Below are 20,204 nucleotides of genomic sequence, written 5' to 3' on the forward strand. Positions count from 1 at the left end.
CTGATAACTACAAGCAGGATAATTCCCAGTGTTTTGAGAGCACTTCAGAGCCATAGTCCCCAAGACTGAAAACAATTAAAATCAAAGAAAGACCCTGCTGAAGAAGTTATTCTTTTAAACCAAGCAGTTTGCTCAGTGATCTTATGTAATTAAATTTCAATTTCCCCAGAAGGGTTAATCCAGATACAGCAGGTGGTGTTGGCCACAGCAGAGGTACCTCCTTGTTCAGCTAAAAGATATTCAGGGGCTGTCCTACTATTAAGAACAACTTTGGCCAAAGAGTCTAAGGATCTTTGTTGGACAGCAGTTGCTTTAGCAGCAGATTTTGCAATAATTTCAAGAATTGAGAAGTTCCTAATCATAGGTTTATTTACGCTTATCCCTAATAAGGGACGTAGGGACATACCAAGAGGAATGAATCCTGAATCATAAAAGCCTCCCAAGCAGATCCTTTCTAGCTCAACAATGAAACTTCTGGGGAGTTGTCCAAAGAAATGCCTTATTTTGCTTGTGAAAAGTTAGGGGGTCAGTTAGACTTTCTCATGGCCTGAAATAAAAGGTTGTTCTAAATTCCAAAGGTTTACCCCCTTAACAATGGCCTGGGGAGAAACAGATGAGGGCATTTTCTTTCCAGGTCAATGTTACAGTAAAAGAAAGGAGAAGGAGAAAGAGTTTCATGTTTAAAGTTTAAAGTCTTGATCCATAGTCTTGGGCAGAAGCAGGATGCCTTGATGTAAGCAATTTCTCTTCCTCATCAATTTGATTTGGAGGTTTCCAGTGTCTGTACAGGGCCTGGTTGCAGGTGGAGCCTTCACAAGCTGAGAGATATGTACTCAAGGCTCCATCCCTTCTGGTTTTGCAGCAGTATCAGTGATCAGGAGCCCTTGGTAAGATTCCTCTTCAAATGGTGCCTGAGAGCTACCTTCCTCTGATAATGTTTCCCGAATACCTAAATCTCCAGGCTCTACATTGTGACCAACAGGATCATTTGAATTGGAATCTGAGAAGGTTTCTTTAACTTGTTGATGATAGGCTTGAGCATAAGATATTAGAGGTTTACAGTAGTTGGTCTTAATAGCATGAGACAACAAAGGATCAGCAGACACTTGTATACTGATAGAATTTCAATAAGTTTTGCGAGGTTTTCGTTAAGGCTCATAGGATTTGCCCTGTGAAATGGGTGCCTCGATTGCTGGAGATTGTGGAAGGTATGCCCCAAATGGGAAAACGTTTTCTAACAGTTTCTTTGCTACTGTGAGGGCATCACAGCTTTGCAGCAGGGAAAGGCTTCAACCCATCCATAAAACATACAAACAATAACAAGAATATACTGATAACCCATAGTAAATGGCAGTTGAATGAAGTCCAGTTGCAGGTGTTAAAAGGGGCCAGAGCAGGGAGGTCTGAGGCTCTGGGAACAAAATCAGTTTTTCCAGGAGGACCTGACAAATCAGAAATTCCTGGTAAATTGTTTTTGCAATATTATAGAAGTCTCCCTCCCAATGTCTATTCATAATTTGGGTCATCTTAAATGCCCTATGGTGCATGAAGGAATATACAAATTGAAAAATAGTGTTTGCCAGGGAGCTGGGAAGAACTAAGCAGTCATCTTGGTTTTCCGACAGCCCCAACTACTCATTTAATTGGCAATGTTTACCCATCTTAATTTCTCTGACTCAGCACCAGGCTGTTGCCATGTTATAGGACATTAGCATGGCAAAAATCTGGCAATGAGAGGACTTTTTTTTTCAGAAGGAGAATGGGCTTTATGCACATGTGCCAAAATCTTACAACATAAAGAAGGCTTAGTATTACTTCTTTTTTAAAAATTTATTTACTTAAATTCAAGTTAGTTAACATACAGTGTAATAATGATTTCAGGAGTAGAATTTAGCGATTCATCACTTACATATAACATCCAGTGCTCTACCCAACAAGCGCCCTCCTCAATGCCCATCACCCATTTAGCCCATCCCCCACCCCACACCTCTCTAGCAACTGTTTGTTCTCTGTATTTAAGAGTCTCTTAAGGTTTGCCTCTCTGTTTTTATCTTATTTTTCCCTCCCCTCACCTATGTTTATCCATTTTGTTTCTTAAATTCCAGATATGAGTGAAATCATATATTTGTCTTTCTCTGACTGATTTATTTTGCTTAGCGTTAACACTCTCCAGTTCTATCCACATTGTTGCAAATGGCAAGATCTCATTCTTTTTGATTGCTGAGTAATATTCCATTGTATATACATACCACATTGTTATTCATTCATCAGTCTATGGACATTTGGGCTCTTTCCATATTATGGCTATTGTTGATAGTGCTGCTATAAACATTGGGGTGCATGTGCCCCTTCAAATCAGCATTTTTTTATCCTTTGGATAAATACCTAGAAGTACAATTGCTGGGTCATAGGGTAGTTCTATTTTTAATTTTTTGAGGAACCTCCATACTCCAGCGTGGCTGCACCTGTTTGCATTCTCACCAGCAGTGCAAAGGAGTTCCTCTCTCTCCACATCTCTCCAACATCTGTTGTTGCCTGAGCTATTAATGTTAGCCATTCTGACAGGTATGGTTTTGATTTGCAATTGCCTCATGATGAGTAATGTTGAGCATCTTTTCATGTGTCTGGATGTCTTCTTTGGAAAAGTGTCTATTCATGTCTTCTGCCCATTTCTTCACTGGATTATTTGTTTTTTTGGGTATTGAGTTTGATGAATTCTTTATAGATTTTGGATACTAACCTTTATTTGATATGTCACTTGCAAATATATTCTCCCATTCCATCCAATGCCTTTTAGTTTTGTTGACTGTTTCCTTTGCTGTGCAAAAGATTGTTTCCTTTGCTGTGCGGGGGGGATCTCATACCCCCCGCTGTTCAGGCAGCCCCCACAGAATAGTGAGGGCAGTCAGCTCACTCCACTCCAGCTCCACAACTCTCCTACATTTTTTCTTTGGCATGCAGCTGGGATTCGAAACCCTAAGTCTTAAAGGACCACGTGGATCCTCTCCCTTCCTCTGGGGTACAGCTAATGAAATTTTGGCTGGCACCTACAGGGTCTTTTGTCCTTGGGGAAGCAATAAACCCTCTTCCAAAAGCCTTCCAGGAAGGGAATGTTCTCTCCCAGTGAACCCTGGAGATCCCTATACCACCCTATGCACTCCATGGCCAGCTCCCTCCTCTCCAGAGGCATGAGCCACAGCTCTGGTCCAGAGAAAGTTGTACACTTCCAAAACCTCAGAATTCGAGCTCCAAAGATTGTTTGCAAAACACATCTGGGACCCTTAGTATTTCTCACTCCCCAGTCCATGGTCCAGAGAGGTTTTCCCTCTTGTGTCAACTCTCAACCTCTCTCTCTTACCCTCCCTTGTCTCTCTCCACAGAAAGGGTTCCCTCCCCTCAGCAACACCATCATTTTTCTCTCCCCCAGTTCACTTCCATGTACCTCACACTTGCCAAGCTGTCTCCCTCTACCTGTAGGGATTCTTCTGTCACTCAGTGGATAGATTTCCTGGATGTTCCAAGTGATCAATACAACTGTGTTTGAGGGACAAGGAAAATCCCAGTCCCCCTACTTCTCCACCATCTTCAGTGCGACAGCCTCTTAATGAATCTTTTCTTGCCCATTATTACACTGCAACTAGTGATCATTTTGAAATGTAAATTCATTCATGCCCTCCCCCTCACACAGAGTCACTTAAACCTCTAGTGGTTTCCCAATCATTTAGAATAGCATTTCCAATGCTTACCAGAGAATAGAAAGTCCTGCATTATCCACTATGCTACGCATAGCTTTCTTTAATTTCATCTTCTAACACATTCCTCACGGTCATGAAACTCTGGGTGCTCTGACCCCTACCATCCCCTGATCTTTCTAAAACATTTACTCCCTCTTTGGCATCCACCATTCTCATTGCCTGGTACACTCCTCCCATATGTATCTATGTGATTGCTCAACACTTCTTTTGGATCTCTGCTCAGAAGTCACTCAGAGAGGCCTTCCTTGATTCTCATATTTGACAATGCTTCCCATGTCATTTAACATATCAAATAAACTTAAATAGTTTAGCAAATTCTTTGGAATGTTCCAGGCCAAAAAGACTTAAGCCAATCCAAAGTCCAAACAAACAGGGATGCCTGGGTGGCTTAGTGAGTTAAGTAGCCAACTTTGGCTCAGGTCATGATCTCACGGTTCGTGAGCTCGAGCCCAGCATCAGGCTCTGTGCTGACAGCTTGGAGCCTGGAGCCTGCTTAGATTCTGTGTCTCCCTCTCACTCTTCCCCTTCCCTGCTCATTGTCTGTCTCTCAAAAATGAATAAATATTAAAAAAAATTTTTTTAAGTGCAAACTTTGTCTTTTCAAAACAGAAAACCAAACTCTAACTTTGTACCAGCTTAGTTTTGATATTAAAATCAACTCATTCCAATGTGAGTCCTGACCACATATACAATTCCTTTCCAGAGATTCCTTTTTCACAAACTTTCTACAACTATTTTTTCCTAATAAATAAATACATCTCAATTCCTTACACCTTTTTTTTTTAATCAAAACCATATATTTTACTTCCCTTGCATATGGAGATGTTTCCCTTATTATTTCTAGTAGTGTTAAACAATTGGGAACTGTCTGTTATACCAGCATTCTTTAGATTGGCAAATTTATAAATACATTTTATAATTTTTAGAAGCATATGCCTTTTAAATTTTCCAATGTAGCACTAATGATGTGGGGAACAAAGACAAAAGAAAAAAAAATAATTTCCTTACAACTTCGAGCCCATTGACAAGTCCTTGAGACAGGAAGTAACCTTCCCCTAGGTACTCAGCGGCCTCAATGATAACACTTTGCTAAGGGCAAAAGGCAATTTTAGCTTAACATTATCCTGACCTCCAGGATCCTGTAAGTCTCCTTTAACATATAAAAATTCTTTTAGAAACCTCCTTTATCTCTACGCCCCAGGATATAGGTTAGCAATCATCCTCCAAGCATATGGCCCACTGATACACATCTGAAGGGTCTCATGACTAAGGTTTTACTAGACAGAACTTTTAAATGACCTTTTCCTAACAACAGCTAGCCCTTAAAGGTCCTGGAAACCTTGTTTCCAAAGTTCCTTAGATTTATGCTATCCCTAAACCCCTCCCAAGAATGTATATAATCAGTCACCCGTCACTACACCACAGCAGCTCTTTCCTATAGGTCCTGTCCCCATGCTTTAATAAAACCACCTTTTTGCACTGAAGACATCTCAAGAATTCTTTCTTGGACTTGGCTTTGAACCCCAGCATTTCCACATCACTAAAACATCCAATTATATTTTAGTTTTTCTGTAATAAGAAGCCACAAGTAGATAAATCTATGTTCAATAATTAATGTTTTAGTATTTCATGTTATTTACGAATGATCTAGATATTTAATGAATTTAACTTAACTCATTACTTAACCTAACTCAGCAAAACCTTAAGATGTTGGGTTACCAAAAAGATTTAGGAAACTATTTAAAAGTTTACCTAAATTTTTGGGGCACCTGGGTGGTTAAGTCGGTTAAGAGTCTGACTTCAGCTCAGGTCATGATCTCACAGTTTGTGAGTTTAAGCCCCACGTTGGGCTCTGTGCTGACACCTCAGGGCCTGGAGCCGGCTTCGGAGTCAGTGTCTCCCTCTCTCTCCCCACCTCCCCAACTTGCTCTCTCTCTCTCTCTCTCTCAAAAATAAAAATAAAACATTTTTTAAAATTGGGGCAATTTTGGGACTGGTGAAGAAATAGGTAAACTTTGGATTGCCTCTAGAGCTACATTTTTAGTTTTGTAAAGATTGTAAGATAAGGACAGTTGCTTTCAATTCCTCTAAAAATTGGGTTGTAACTTAAATGACATAGGTTGATCCACCTATCCAACTATATTATTCTTGGTTTGCTTCATTTTCTTCTAGGGACATACTTTGAATTTTCAACATTTCTGGTGGTATTGAATAAACCCCCATGGGTGTAAAAAGGGTCCCCAAAGAGGTGCAAAGGATACTACCTTCCCTAGATCTAAAGTCACTCTCAATGACAGTCAAAATAAAGAACACTGCTGACAGTGCAGAACCTGCTTGGAACTCTCCCTCCCTCTCTCTCTGCCCCTCCCCATGTGCTATGCTCACGCTTGTATATTCTCTCTCACAAAATAAATAAATACACTTTAAAAAAGAACTTTCATAGGGGTGCCTGGGTGGCTCAGTTGGTTGGTTAAGTGTCAGACTTCAGCTCAGGTCATGATCTCATGGTTCATGGGTCTGAGCCCTGCATCAGGCTCTGCTCACAGCTCAGAGCCTGGAGACTGCTTCCGATTCTGTGTCTCCCTCTCTCTCTGCCCCTCCCCTGCTCATGCTCTGTCTCAAAAATAAATAAAAACATTTTAAAAAAATTAAAAATGAACTTTCACCCTTTGCTGGCTCCTGCCAGTTTTTCCAGGAACCCCTCTGCAGGCTCTGATATCTACCAGAGTTTCCTCTTGACTGTTTCATGGAGTAATATAGCAGTGTTATCAGAAAATCCCTCAGTTTCAACAACTCTAAGAGAGGCCTATTTGGGTGTCCTCCTTTGAAGGTAAATACAGGGGTGTCTATAAGGCCATTAATGTGGTAGAGTTTTGTTTATCATTGTGCAGTCTTTTCAGAGTGGAAAAACAATTCAGACTGAGGATGAGTGGAATGAGTATTCCAAGGAGGAAAGAGTGGAGCAGTAGGAGTTACATCAGTCTTTTGTTTGGGGTTCTTCTTCTATCTTTAATTTTTCATTAGCCTTTTGCAATGAATCTTTTAATGAAACAACTTGGGAATTTTGAAACCTTTTGGAGGCTTCTGCTTGCCAATTAAAACAGGTATCTCATTCTGTTTAATTTGGGAATCCTTGCTTCCAAGTGCATTTCTTTTTTTTTTTTTTTCTTTTCAATGTTTATTTATTTTTGAGAAAGAGAGAGAGAGAGAGAGGGAGGGAGAGAGAGAGCATGAGTAGGGGAGGGGCAGAGAGAGAGGGAGACACAGAATCCGAAGCAGGCTCCAGGCTCTGAGCTATCAGCACAGAGCCCGACGCAGGGCTTGAACTCAGGGACTGTGAGATCATGACCTGAGCTGAAGCTGGACACTTACTTAATCGACTGAGCCACCCAGGAGCACGCCAAGTGCATTTCTTAAATGATATTATCTAATTGGAATGTTCCCATAACAGCAATTGTATTTCTAGGTTGTAATTCCCTCGAAGGCTGGCAGCAGTTTGGTAGGATTCTAGGTGCAAATGGAGTTAACCCATATTTCTGTCCAGCCATATGTAGCTGCAAATGGGGTGTAACTCATATTTCCGTCTGGCCTTATTTTGGAACCCCCAACCTGATGGTTACCCAGCCAAGTTCCTAAGGACACAAAACAAGCTTAGGAAGATTGTGCCATTTTTGCAAGACACCTGCAACTGCCAGGACTATAGTTCTTAGACATAAAGTAAGCCGGGTGTGCCAGAAGGTGGCATGCTTGACTATTTAGAATTTAAAGATCCCATTAGCAAGCCTTTGGGGTTCCGGAGCTGAACTAATCCTTAAAAGGGACTTCAGGTTGGGGCTGTTGGGTTGGGGATCATGCATATTTTACAGTGTACCTTACAGTATAGAAGTTTTCTTGAGGTTGGTGGGTGAACTTGTGTCAATCTAACCTACTCTGTGATCAACTTCTTCTATTTTCTTGAGCTGGTGAGCGCTCTAACACCCTTTAAATGCTCAACCTGCACCGACGAGTTTTTGCAGTTTTTTGGCATCTTGAGATCTCTGACAGCAATAGCTTTTATCGACACAAAACAAGACAAACATGCGCACCTTAATGTATCAGCAACAACCAAGAGATGTTACTGTGTCCTGGCCAAAAGAAGGCCCTGTGCTCACCACCACCAATTCTTGCTGGGTGGGAACCTTGCTGGGGTTTTCCAGCAATTCCAGGGAAATTGTGGTCTGAAAGGCTAGGGATTTGGCTCTGGGCAGACCCTTTTGTCAGCTCAGTTGGGCTCCAGGCAAAACTGCCAGCCCTGGGCATAACCTTCTGGCAGCTCAAGCTAACCCACCCTGTAAAGGAAAGCCAGTTAGACTGAGGGAGCTTGAACGCACAAAGAGCAGAGCTCAGAAGCAAGACGGAACTTACGCACAGCCCTCAGAAATAGCGAGAAAGACACTGAATTCAAAGGGTATGCGGGATACCATGCCTGCTTCTCTTTGTCCCTGAATGCTGCTGGAAATTCACTTTGGATCTTGTTGCTGCCTGCCACCCAATCTGTTTAATAACAAAAACTTTAACCGAGTAAATTTTAAGTTCTAATTGGCTTTATTAGTCAATTCATGAATCAGGCAGCATCCCATCTAGCAAGCAGGGGGTGGGGTGGGGGTGGGGGGGGCTCCAAAAAGCTACAGCGAAAGAAAGATTTTTTTTTTTTTAGTGTTTATTTACTTTTGAGAAAGAGAGAGACAGAACGTGAGCAGGGGAGGGGTAGAGAAAGATGGAGACAGAATCTGAAGCAGGTTCCAGGCTCCAAGCTGTCAGCACAGAGCCCAACGCGGGGCTCAAACTAAAAAAACCACGAGATCATGACCTGAGCTATAGTTGGACACTTAGCCAACTGAGCCACCCAGGTGCCCCAGAAAAAGGAAGATTTTTAAAGGTAGAGAGGGAGTGTAAAAAAGGAAATTATTAGCAAAAAAAAAAAAAAATCCATTGTTTTAGACAAAATTGCCATACTATGGGAAATTTGCCTATCAGTAAATTTCCTAGTGCTGATGGAAAATTCCCATGTTGACTGGCTAAGGGTTACATTTCTGGGGTTTGAAACTATTAGGCCATGTATTATTAAGTCTTGGTTTACTAATTGGGCCATCATTTGGGGCCTTTGGTTTTCTTTCCTTTCTTTCTTTTTTTTTTAAATTTTATTTATTTTTAAGGCAGAGAGAACAGAGCATGAGTGGGGATGGGGTAGAGAAAAAGAGGGAGACACAGAATTGGAAGCAGGTTCCAGGCTCTGAGCTGTGAGCACAGAGCCCGACACGGGGCTCGAACTCACAAACTGTGAGATCATGACCTAAGCCGAAGTCGGATGCTTAACCAACTGAGCCACCCAGGCGCCCCATCTTTCTTTTTTTTTTTTTTTTTAAAGATTTTACTTTAATTTTATTTATTTATTTATTTATTTACTTATTTACTTACTTAAGAGAGAGAGAGAAAGAGAGAGAGAGAGAGAGAGAGAGAGAGTGTCAGGGAGGGAGAGAGAGAGTTTAAAGCAGGATATAGGCCCAGGCAGAGCCTGATGTGGGGCTTTATCTCAGGACCAGGAGATCATGACCCTCAGGTCATGATCAGTTGGCTTAACCAACTGAGCCACTTGGGTGCCCTAAGATTTTATTTTTAAGGAATCTCTACACCCAATGTGGGGCTCAAACTTCCAGCCCAGAGATCCAGAATCTCATGCTCCACTCACTCAGCCAGTCAGGCACCCATCTTTTTAAAAACATACAGCAATATTATAAGGACTAAAACTCCATCTGAAGAATACTTTGTCACTAACCTTCAATTCTTCCAGCCATACCTTAATCTGAACCTGTGTCTACCATTAGGTTGAATAAGTCTAATCCTCTCTAAGTGACCAGGAATTTGTAACTTAGGAATTAAATTCCCCTTCCCTTACCCGATTCCTCCATCTACTATAGCAACCATACATCTAGGGAAAGATGGTCTGTACTTCCTACTTAAGCTATTATAGGAAATCAAAGTCAAGGTCAGAGTTTCAACACCACCCCCCCCCCCAACCAGCTGGTAAATCCTTGAGATTCTCTAAGTTCTAGCTCTTTCAACCAGACAGAAAGAGTACAATCAAGAAAATCCTCAAAAACCTGAAACAGCTAATTTTTCTCTCTCCCACAGTTTCTTTACTGGTACACACTGGCTAAGGGTTTCATACAACCTAAATACAACATTCTTCTTTAAATTGTCTTGTCACTGTTTGGTTACACTGTATCAAATACAACTAAGCATTGGCTCTATCCCTGTTTTTTGTCTCAGAGTATCCAATATAAACCACATGTTACTCAGAATACAACATTAAAAAAAAAATTAACAGTTTTATAAGAAGCAATACATATAGAAGTAAGGAAAGATTATAAAGTGCTTTCACATAAGGCCCAGTGATCCCCTTTCCAGAATACAAAAAAATACTTCTGATTATATCCAGCGCACTTTAACTTAAAAAGAAAAAAAAAACACTCTAATTTTATTCTGCAAGGACCCTCTATGTCTCTTAAATCTAATCCCAACTATTCATATATATTAGTTTATACTCTACATGGAGAAACCCCCAAGTTTTCTACTTACCAAGGCCACTACTGGTATAGGCACACCAAATATCTCTTCATCCACTGATCCGAAATGGTGGCTTCAAATAAAATTAATTAAAAAGTCAGTTATAGCTCTAAAAATATTAATTCTAAAAATTTGGCAAATTGATTTCACATAGGCCAAAAAATTATATAATGGAGACACAAGCATCTCAAACAAATAATAAAATGCTTTCCCTACTAAAGCAAAATTTTGCTGGTTTCTGTATCCGATGTCCATTAATACCTCGTATCCCTCACAGGAGGCAGGAGAGACAGTGGTATTGAAAGCAGGGAGGTCAGGAGCCCACTCCAACACATCTGAGTATAAAAATATATCATCAGAATCCAAGCTAAATGATACAACAATTAGTGATTGAAAAGGAAGGGAAAAAACCCTTACCTTAAAAGGGTCAAATAGCCCAGTTGCACTGGCATTTGAAAAATCCGTGGCAAATTCAGCACCTAAATTTACATTGAAAATAATATATTATCTGATGGTGTCAATCAACAACTATCCCTAGTTTATAAATTAGACCTTTGGCCTCAAAATCATTCCAAAATGTCTATTTCCAGTACAAGGTCTCCAAAGGAATTTCCCACTTAATCTTTTTGAACTTTTAGAGTTTACAAAAGTACTTTTAAATACATTGTTACATCATGATCCCCAGCTTCAGGGTGAGGAAAGGGGTTCAAAGATGCAATGTGATTGCCTAGAGTGACCCAGCTGCAAAGTGGCACATGTAGTATTGAACTCATCTTACCACTTTTGAAATTAAGACTGTTGCTCCACCTTCTATTTGAGGGTTCATCACAATTTAAATATCACCCTCCTTGGGGTGCCCGGGTGGCTCACTCATTTGAGCGTCCGACTTTGGCTCAGGTCATGATCTTGTGGTTTATGAGTGTGAGCCCCACATCAGGCTGGCTGCTGTCAGCACGGAACCTGCTTCTGATCCTCTGTCCCCCTCTCTCTCTGCATCTCCCCTGCTTGTGCTTTCTCTCTCTCTCAAAAATAAATAAAACATTAAAAAAATAAAAAATAAAAATCATCCTCTTACAAATTCAAAATTAAGGTAACTTTACTATTGCATGGAGTTACTGGGGTACCAAAAAGCAATGTATTTGGGATACAGGAAGGAAAAAAAGTAACCTCTATTTTTTTTTAGGTGAATCATTTCTGTCATTTCTAGCAGTCAAATTTCAGTTACTTATTGTGGGGGAGGAGTGGAATCCTTGGGTGGCTCAGTTGGTAAAGTATCTGACTCTTGATTTCAGCTCAGGTCATGATCTCATGGTTTCTGAGTTTGAGCCTCACATCAGGCTCTGCAATGACAGTTCGGAGCTTGCTTGGGATTCTCTCTCTCCTTCTCTCTCTCTGCCCCTCTCCCGCTTGCTCACCCACAATAAACAAACATTAAAAAAATTTCAAATCATGGGAATCTACTCTCGAAGCCAAAACTACACTGTATACACTGTATGTTAGCTAACTTGACAATAAATTTAAAAAAAAAGCAAATAAGTAAAAAAAAAATTTCAGTCACTGGAGACAGATCCATCAGATCATCTTTACCTTTTGTGAGCTTGTGTAACAACCAGGTATCAATAGTCCCAAAGCAGCAATTATCTTCTTCAACTGCCTTTTGCACCTTGAAAACACAATGGCACAAAACTGACTCAAAACGGTTAAATTATTGGGGCGCCTGGGTGGCTCGGTCAGTTAAGTGTCCGACTTCGGCTCAGGTCATGATCTCGCTGTCCATGAGTTCGAGCCCCACGACGGGCTCTGTGCTGACAGCTCAGAGCCTGAAGCCTGTTTCAGATTCTGTGTCTCCCTCTCTCTCTGCCCCTCCCCCGCTCATGCTCTGTCTCTCTCTCTCTCTGCCAAAAATAAATAAACATTAAAAAAAAATAAAAAAAAAAGGTTACATTATTAAGTACACAATTAAAGGCCAAAGAGTAAATACAATATAATCCCTTTTTTTTTGTAAGAATGAATATATACAGGGGTGCCTGGGTGGCTCAGTCAGTTGAGCATGTGACTCTTGGTTTCATCTCAGATCCTGATCTCATGGTTTGTGAGATCAAGCCCTGCATTGGGATTCTCTCTCTCTCTCCCTCTGCCACTCTCCCCTGCTCATGCTCTCTCTATAAAAAAAAAAAAGGAAAAGAAAAAAAAGAAAAAAAAAAGAATTTTTTTTAAAAAAAGGAATGAATATATACATAAAGAAACTATTTTTAAAATATACACCAAACAGTTCTAAGCAATTACTATAAGGTATAAAAGGCTTTAATTTCACATGAAGCATGTATTTTTGTGATGAATAAACAAACTTTGTTCATCACAAAAGTATATATATATATATATATATATATATATATATACACACACACACATTTTTTTAAACATAAGAATATGTTTAACTATAAGAGGTCTAAAACAGGGGATGGTACACTATGACCACAGTTCAAATCCAACCCATTGCTTAACTCTGTACAGCAAGTTAAGAATGGTTTTTAAATATTATAATTGTTTTTTTTTTAAAGAATACTTTGTGACATATGGAAAGTACATGACATTCAAATTTCAGTGTCCACAGATAAAGTTTTACTGGAACACAGCCATGCTCACCTGTTTATGTATCATCTATGGCTGTTTTCACACTACAATAGCAGAGTAGTTATGACAGAAACCTCATGGCCTTCAAAGTTTAAATTATCACTAACTGGCATGTTACAGAAAAAATCTGCTAACCCTTAGTGTAAAGCATGCCACAGGAAACAAAAGTATCAAAAGCTCTTTAAAATAGCTAATAGAGAAAATGAAATGCTTACTGAAATATCATTATTACTATTTTTTAAAGAGGCTCTATGCCCAACATGGGGCTCGAACTCACGACCCTGAGATCAAGCATCTCATGCTCTTCCAAATGAGCCAGCCAGGTGCCCCCAAGATATTATTTCTTTTCAAGATATTATTAACATAGTAGAAACAGTGCCCTACATCACACTTTACCACCTCTCTCTTATTTATCCATCAAGACTAGCATTTCCTGGCTTTGCCAAACTTGTCATCCAATGGCTATATTCTGTGTGGCCATTATCTCACAACGTCATTACTTCCCTACTAGAGCCTAAGCTACTTAAGAGCAGGAACTAAATTGCATTCATATTTATAAGCGCAACACCTAGGAGGGTTCCTGGCATATAACAGATGTTTAAAAAATGCATCCTAAATAAATGAGATAAAAAGAATGACAAATGAATACACTTAAGGATGGATTATATGTTAAGAGTAGAAAGGATCAATAAAATGAAAATGACATAAATTCCAAAAAAAGAAGTCACTTGTAGATTGTTTGTAACAAGTATTTTGAAGATTCAAGTTTTGTAAAACTTAAGTATGGAGTGCTTAAAGTAATATTACTTTATTTCAAACTCTCTTTAAATTTAGAAATTGTGATTCTAAAATTTGTTCCAGATTAGACAAAGGTTAATCTGTATTTCAGTGAGTAGCAACAATGCCTGGCAAGTAGTAAATTCATCTGTTCATTCAAAAAATGTTTGAGAACCCAGTCCTCTGATAGGTAGTAGGTCGATATAAGGCTATGAAGACAGAGTTGATATTAGGGCTTCCCAAGGTAGGAGGAACAAGGTCAACTCTCCATGCTTTGGGAGAAGACTCCAAATGCCTCTACTCTATGAATAAGAGTAAACCAGAAAGACAGGTTTTCACAGGAACTGAAACTCAGTTTTAAATCATCTCAGTCACTAAAGTGGATTGAGGTAATCCCGGTGTCTAGAAAAATGGAAGACACATAAATCTTATCCAGAGCAAGAAAATGCTATGTTAAGGCTCTCATAATTTCTACACACAATTTTCCAAATACTATGTCTAGCTGATATACATACACATACATACAAATAAGTAACTAGGTTCACCGAACTCATCAAGTTGTATATATTAAATATGTTCAGCTTTTTGTATGTTAATCATACATCCATAAAGTATTTTAAATTTAAAAGAAATGAAATAATCAGGCATCTGAGGAAACAAGAGAACATGAAAATAAAAGAGAGAGAAAGACAGAGTCCATGGGGCTACACATACTAGAATAGTCATGGACTTTAAAATACCATGCTAATTATGTGAAGAAAAAAGTTCTAGAACTAAAAAATTAAGAACTTAATGGATGGGTTTTAACAGCACATTAGAAGCAACGTAAGAGAGAATAGATATGAGAGAGAGGTTAGAAGAAAATATCCAGAATGAAGTACAAAGAGACAAAAGAAAGGAAAATAGGAAAGAGTGAGAGATAAACGGGATTTAATGAGAAGGTCTAACATGCATATAATCAAATTTTCTAGAAGGAAAGGAGATAAAGAGAATGGACTAGAAATGCCTTTTGAAAATAATGGCTGTGAAATTTTTATTTTTTATTTATTTTATTTTTTTTTTTCAACGTTTATTTATTTTTGGGACAGAGAGAGACAGAGCATGAACAGGGGAGGGGCAGAGAGAGAGGGAGACACAGAATCGGAAACAGGCTCCAGGCTCTGAGCCATCAGCCCAGAGCCTGACGCGGGGCTCAAACTCACGGACCGCGAGATCGTGACCTGGCTGAAGTCGGACGCTTAACCGACTGCGCCACCCAGACGCCCCTGGCTGTGAAATTTTTAAAAGCAACAGAAGACACCAAGGAATAAACTCAAGACACCCTACAAACCTCAAGTAGGTTGCCACTCTTAGACAATAGGTGCAGAAAATGTATTTAATAAATTTAACATCCACTAATAATAGTCTTAGAAGGGGGGCCTGGGTGGCTCCGTAGGTTAAGCATCTAACTTCAGCTTAGATCATGATCTCACAGCTCATAAGTTAGAGCCCTGCCTAGTCAATATATCCTAGAAGTCCTTGTCAATGTTTAAAAGGAAAAGGCATATTTCTATAACATCTTGTTACGTTAAAGAACTGCAAATGAAACCAGTGAGACGCTACTTCACACCTATTAGAATGGCTGAAATCCAAAACTGGTATCAAATGTCAGCAAGGATGTGGCGCTCTCTTTCACTGTTGGTAGGGGTGTAAAACAGTACAGTCACTTTGGAACACAGATTGGCATTTTCTTACAAAACTAAACATAGTCTTACCATTGGATCCAGCAATTGCACACCTAGGTATTTACCCAAATAGGTTGAAATTTATGTTCATACAAAACCTGCACAAAAATGTTTATAGCAACTTTATTCACAAGTGCTAAAATTAGAACCAGCAGTGTCCTTCAACAAGTGAATGGATAAACAAATTGTAACAATCTAGGCCATGAAATACTAATCAGTGACAAAAAGAAATGCACTACCAAGCCACAAAAAGACATGGAAAAACCACTGTCTTTATATTTCTCCCCTTCTGCTCCTGTGGGTTCAGTTTGCCATCTTTTGCCAGTGTCTTAAGGTACAATGTTAGATGCTTTGTTAATATAGTCTCTATACATGGGGAACCTGGGTGGCTCGGTCTGCTGAGTGTCCAACTTTTGATTTCAGCTTAGGTCATGATCTCACAGTTTCTGAGACTGAGCCCTGCATCAGGCTCTGTGCTGACAGTGTGGAGCCTGCTTGAGATTCTCTCTCTCTCCCTCCCCCCGCCACTCTCAAAATAAATACATAAACTTTAAAAATTAAAAAAATAAAAAAAATATATAGTCCCTATACAGAATAGTCTTGCTATTAATTTCTATTTAAACACTGATCTTGGTGCAACACATAATTTGGTATGTTTTCATTTTCATTCATCTCAAAGTATTTTCTAATTTCTCTTAGGATTTCTTCTTTTACCTACTGGTTATTTAAAAGTACATTGTTTGGGGGCACCTGGGTGGCTCAGTCAGTTGGGCGTCTGACTTCGGCTCAGATCATGATCATGTGTTCATGGTTTCGAGACCTGTATTGGACTCTGGACTGACAGCTCAGAGCCTGGAGCCTGCTTTGGATTCTGCGTCTCCCTCTCTCTCTGCCCCTCCCCCTGCCCACACTCTCTCTCTCTCAAAAAATTTAAAAAAAAAAAAAAAAAAGTTAAAATTTGTGTAAAGTACACTGTTTGATTTCCATATTTTTTTTTTAAATTTTTTTTTCAACGTTTATTTATTTTTGGGACAGAGAGAGACACAGCATGAACGGGGGAGGGGCAGAGAGAGAGGGAGACACAGAATCGGAAACAGGCTCCAGGCTCTGAGCCATCAGCCCAGAGCCCGACGCGGGGCTCGAACTCACGGACCGCGAGATCTTGACCTGGCTGAAGTCGGGCGCTTAACCGACTGCGCCACCCAGGCGCCCCGATTTCCATATATTTTTGAACTCTCCACATTTTTCTGCTAATTATGTTTAATTATGTTTTTAAGGACTTGATTTTATTTTAGCGTTTATTTATTTATTTTGAGAAAGAGAGAAAGAGAGCAAGCACGAGCAGGGGAGGGGCAGAGATTCCCAAGCAGGCTTCACGCTGACAGAGGACAGCCCAATGTGGGGCTTGAACTCACCAACTGTGAGATCAAGCCCTGAGCCAAAACCAAGAGTCAGACACTTAACCAACAGAGCCACCCAGGTGCCCCATAAGGATTTTATTTTTAAGTAATCTACACCCAATGTGGGGCTTTAATGCACAACCCTGAGATCAAGAGTCACATGCTCTACCTACTAGGCCAGCCAGGAGCCCCATATCTGTTATGTTTAATTTCATTCATTATCAGAGAAATATTTTGTATAATTTCAGTCCTTTTAAATGTATTAAGGCTTGTATTATGGTGTAGCATGTGATCTATCCTGGAGAACATTCCATGTACACTTAAGAATGTATATTCTGTTGTTACTGGAGATATCTATAAAAGGTCTAGTTAGCTTATACTGTTGGCCAAGTTTTCTATTTCTTTGTTGAGCTTCCGTCTAGTTGTTTTTTTTTGTTTGTTTGTTTGTTTTTAATTTTTTTTTCAACGTTTATTTATTTTTGGGACAGAGAGAGACAGAGCATGAATGGGGGAGGGGCAGAGAGAGAGGGGGACACAGAATCGGAAGCAGGCTCCAGGCTCTGAGCCATCAGCCCAGAGCCCGACGCGGGGCTCGAACTCACGGACCCCGAGATCGTGACCTGGCTGAAGTCGGACGCTTAACCGACTGCGCCACCCAGGCGCCCCCGGTCTAGTTGTTTTATCCATTATTAAAAGTGGAGTGTTGAAGTCTCCAACTATTACTGTTGAATTGTCTATTTTCCTCTTCAATTCTGTCAATTTTTGCTTCATTTGTTTGAGGCACTGTTACTACATACATATATGTTTATAATTGTTATATATTTCTGATGGATTGACTTATCATTACAAAATGTCCTTCTTTATCTCTAATAACATTTTTTGTTTTAAAGTCTATTTTGGGGTGCCTGGGTGGCTCAGTTGGTTGAGCATTCGACTTCGGCTCAGGTCATGATCTCCTGGTTTGTGAGTTTGAACCCCGCGTCGGGTTCTCTGCTGACAGCTCAGAGCCTGGAGCCTGCTTTGGATTCTGTGTCCCCCCTCTCTCTCTGCCCTTCCCCTGCTCGCACTCTGTCTCTCTCTGCCTCTCAAAAATAAAGAAACATAATAAAAAAAAAATTTTTTTTTAAAGTCTATTTTGCAGGATATTAGCATAGCCACTTAGTTTATGGATGCTGTTTGCATGAGAGATCTTTTCCATCCTTTTACTTTTTACTGATTTGTATTTTTGAATCTAAAGTGTTTCTCCTATAGACAGCATGCAGTTGGATCTTCTTTTTTATCAGTCTAAAATCACAATGAGAGAGCACTATTTAAGTACCAAAATGGCTAAAATAAAAAAAAACACCTGATAGTATCAATTATGATGGTAAATGAAATAAGAAGTCCTCTCATTGACTGATAGTGGGTATGTGAATTGTCAAAAACTGTGGGAAACTTTTTGACATTATCCACTAAAGGTGAAGATACACATATCCATTCATGCCCTAAAAATTCCGTTCCCATGTATAGATGTAACAGAAATGCATTTATATGTACTTCAAAGACAGTATTAGTCATAATTGCCCCAAACTAGAAATAACTCAAATGTACATAAACAGAAGGGATAAACAGATAGAGATATAATCATATATTGAACACTAAATAGCAATGAAAGTGTAAGAAAATTAATTTACACCCAATATGGGTATATTTCATAAATATAATATTAAACAAAAGGAGTCAGACACAAAAAAATAAACACGGATTCCATTTATACAAAATTCAAAAAAAATTCAGGTAAAACAAAAAGATAGTGTTAAGAAAGAAACATATAAGTAAAAAAGTAAAAGTGGAAAGAAAATCTGATACACAGTTTCATAATGTTCTGTTTCTTGATTTAAATAGTGCTACACAGGTGTTTGCTTCACAGTGTATCACTGGGTGGTATAGTTTTGTTTTGTTCCGTTTTCTATTATGTGTTATGACTCACAATAAAAAGGTTTAAAAAAAACTGAGTAAAGATTCCTTGCATTCTATCCCAATATGTAGTGGACACCTAATTTTCCCTGAAATAATCAAATTATTATCTTTATTCCTTTAATTTTGTCTTTCCTGTAGTCCATACACACACACATACACAGGCACACACAATCTTTCCTTACCTCAACCAGGTTCTGTAAAATCCAGGCCAATCTCAAAGAAACATGCTGGTTTGTGAAACTGAACATACTGAATGCAAAAAATCGTTTACTTCTAGTGAAAAAGTGTAGCACTCGGCAGGAGCTCTGTATTAGCTGTTAAGAAAAAAGATATTTTAGGAAAATGCACTTAATGGTGTTTGATATTTCTATATTAATTCTACACATATGAAAACAAACCCAATAACAAATCATTCAACTACTTCTAGTGTTCTCAGCACCTAAGAAAATGAAGTAAAGCAATGTTACCCCAAGTGGACATTTGTATTCTAACATACGAGATATAACATATCTACTATGTCCTTCTTTAATAAACACAAAAAGCTCAAGATAAAGTCTTTTATTATTATTATTATTTTTAATGTTTATTTATTCTTGAGACAGAGACAGAGCATGAACAGGGAGGGGCAGAGAGAGAGGCAGACACAGAATCTGAAACAGGCTCCGAGCTGTCAGCACAGAGCTGGACGCAGGGCTTGGATCCACGAACTGTGAGATCATGACCTGAGCCTAAGTTGGACGGTTAACTGACTGAGCCACCCAGGCACCCCTCAAGATAAAGTCTTTAAAAAAAAAAAAAAAAGGGAAAGGGACGCCTGGTTGGGTCAGTGAGCAAAGCATGAGATTCTTGATCTCGTGTCATGGCTTTGAGCCCCACACTGGGTACAAAGATTACAAAAAAAAAAAAAAAAAAAAACAACTTAAAAAATATAAAAGAAAAAGAAAAGGGGAAGAGTCAAGGGATAGGCTATATTCCTATATGAAATATATTTTGAATGAGGTTACTATTAACCCATAAGGGAAATTTCCCTACACACTAAGTACCTAAAATTGGGATATATGATTTCACTGAACACTACCTATACTTAACAAAATCAAAGATGAAATATATATATAGTTTTAAATTTGCTTCTTAGTAAGCAAAATCTTTAGTTAAAAAGAAAAAGCCTCTCACAGAAAACTTGCTTTGAGTTTTAAGGTTTGTAAGACATAGTAAAAAAAAAAAAAATCAAAAACAAAAACTCTATCCTGCCACCTACTACGAGAATGCCAATGGACAATTCAACTTCTGAAACTGATGTTTTAAAGAATATTCACTTACGGAGAATTTACCGCCTTCTTGCATTTTTC

The 20,204-nt window shown here is 39.1% G+C and overlaps 1 protein-coding gene across 1 annotated transcript in view; it reads right to left on the reverse strand.

Moving 5' to 3' along the window:
* Positions 1-20,204, reverse strand: part of GK5 (glycerol kinase 5) — a 74,861-nt gene that overhangs the window by 25,256 nt on the left and 29,401 nt on the right. The window contains exons 5-9 of the mRNA XM_047099417.1: positions 19,038-19,169; positions 11,949-12,024; positions 10,779-10,840; positions 10,623-10,696; positions 10,374-10,434 (exon numbers count right to left, since the gene is read on the reverse strand). Coding sequence (XP_046955373.1) covers positions 10,374-10,434; positions 10,623-10,696; positions 10,779-10,840; positions 11,949-12,024; positions 19,038-19,169 — 405 coding nt within the window. The remainder of the gene's footprint in view (positions 1-10,373; positions 10,435-10,622; positions 10,697-10,778; positions 10,841-11,948; positions 12,025-19,037; positions 19,170-20,204) is intronic.

Source organism: Lynx rufus, unplaced genomic scaffold, assembly GCF_022079265.1.
Source record: "Lynx rufus isolate CCGP_SWC_20201006 ecotype Redwood Valley unplaced genomic scaffold, mLynRuf1.p SCAF_5, whole genome shotgun sequence".
Taxonomy (NCBI): Eukaryota; Metazoa; Chordata; class Mammalia; order Carnivora; family Felidae; genus Lynx; species Lynx rufus.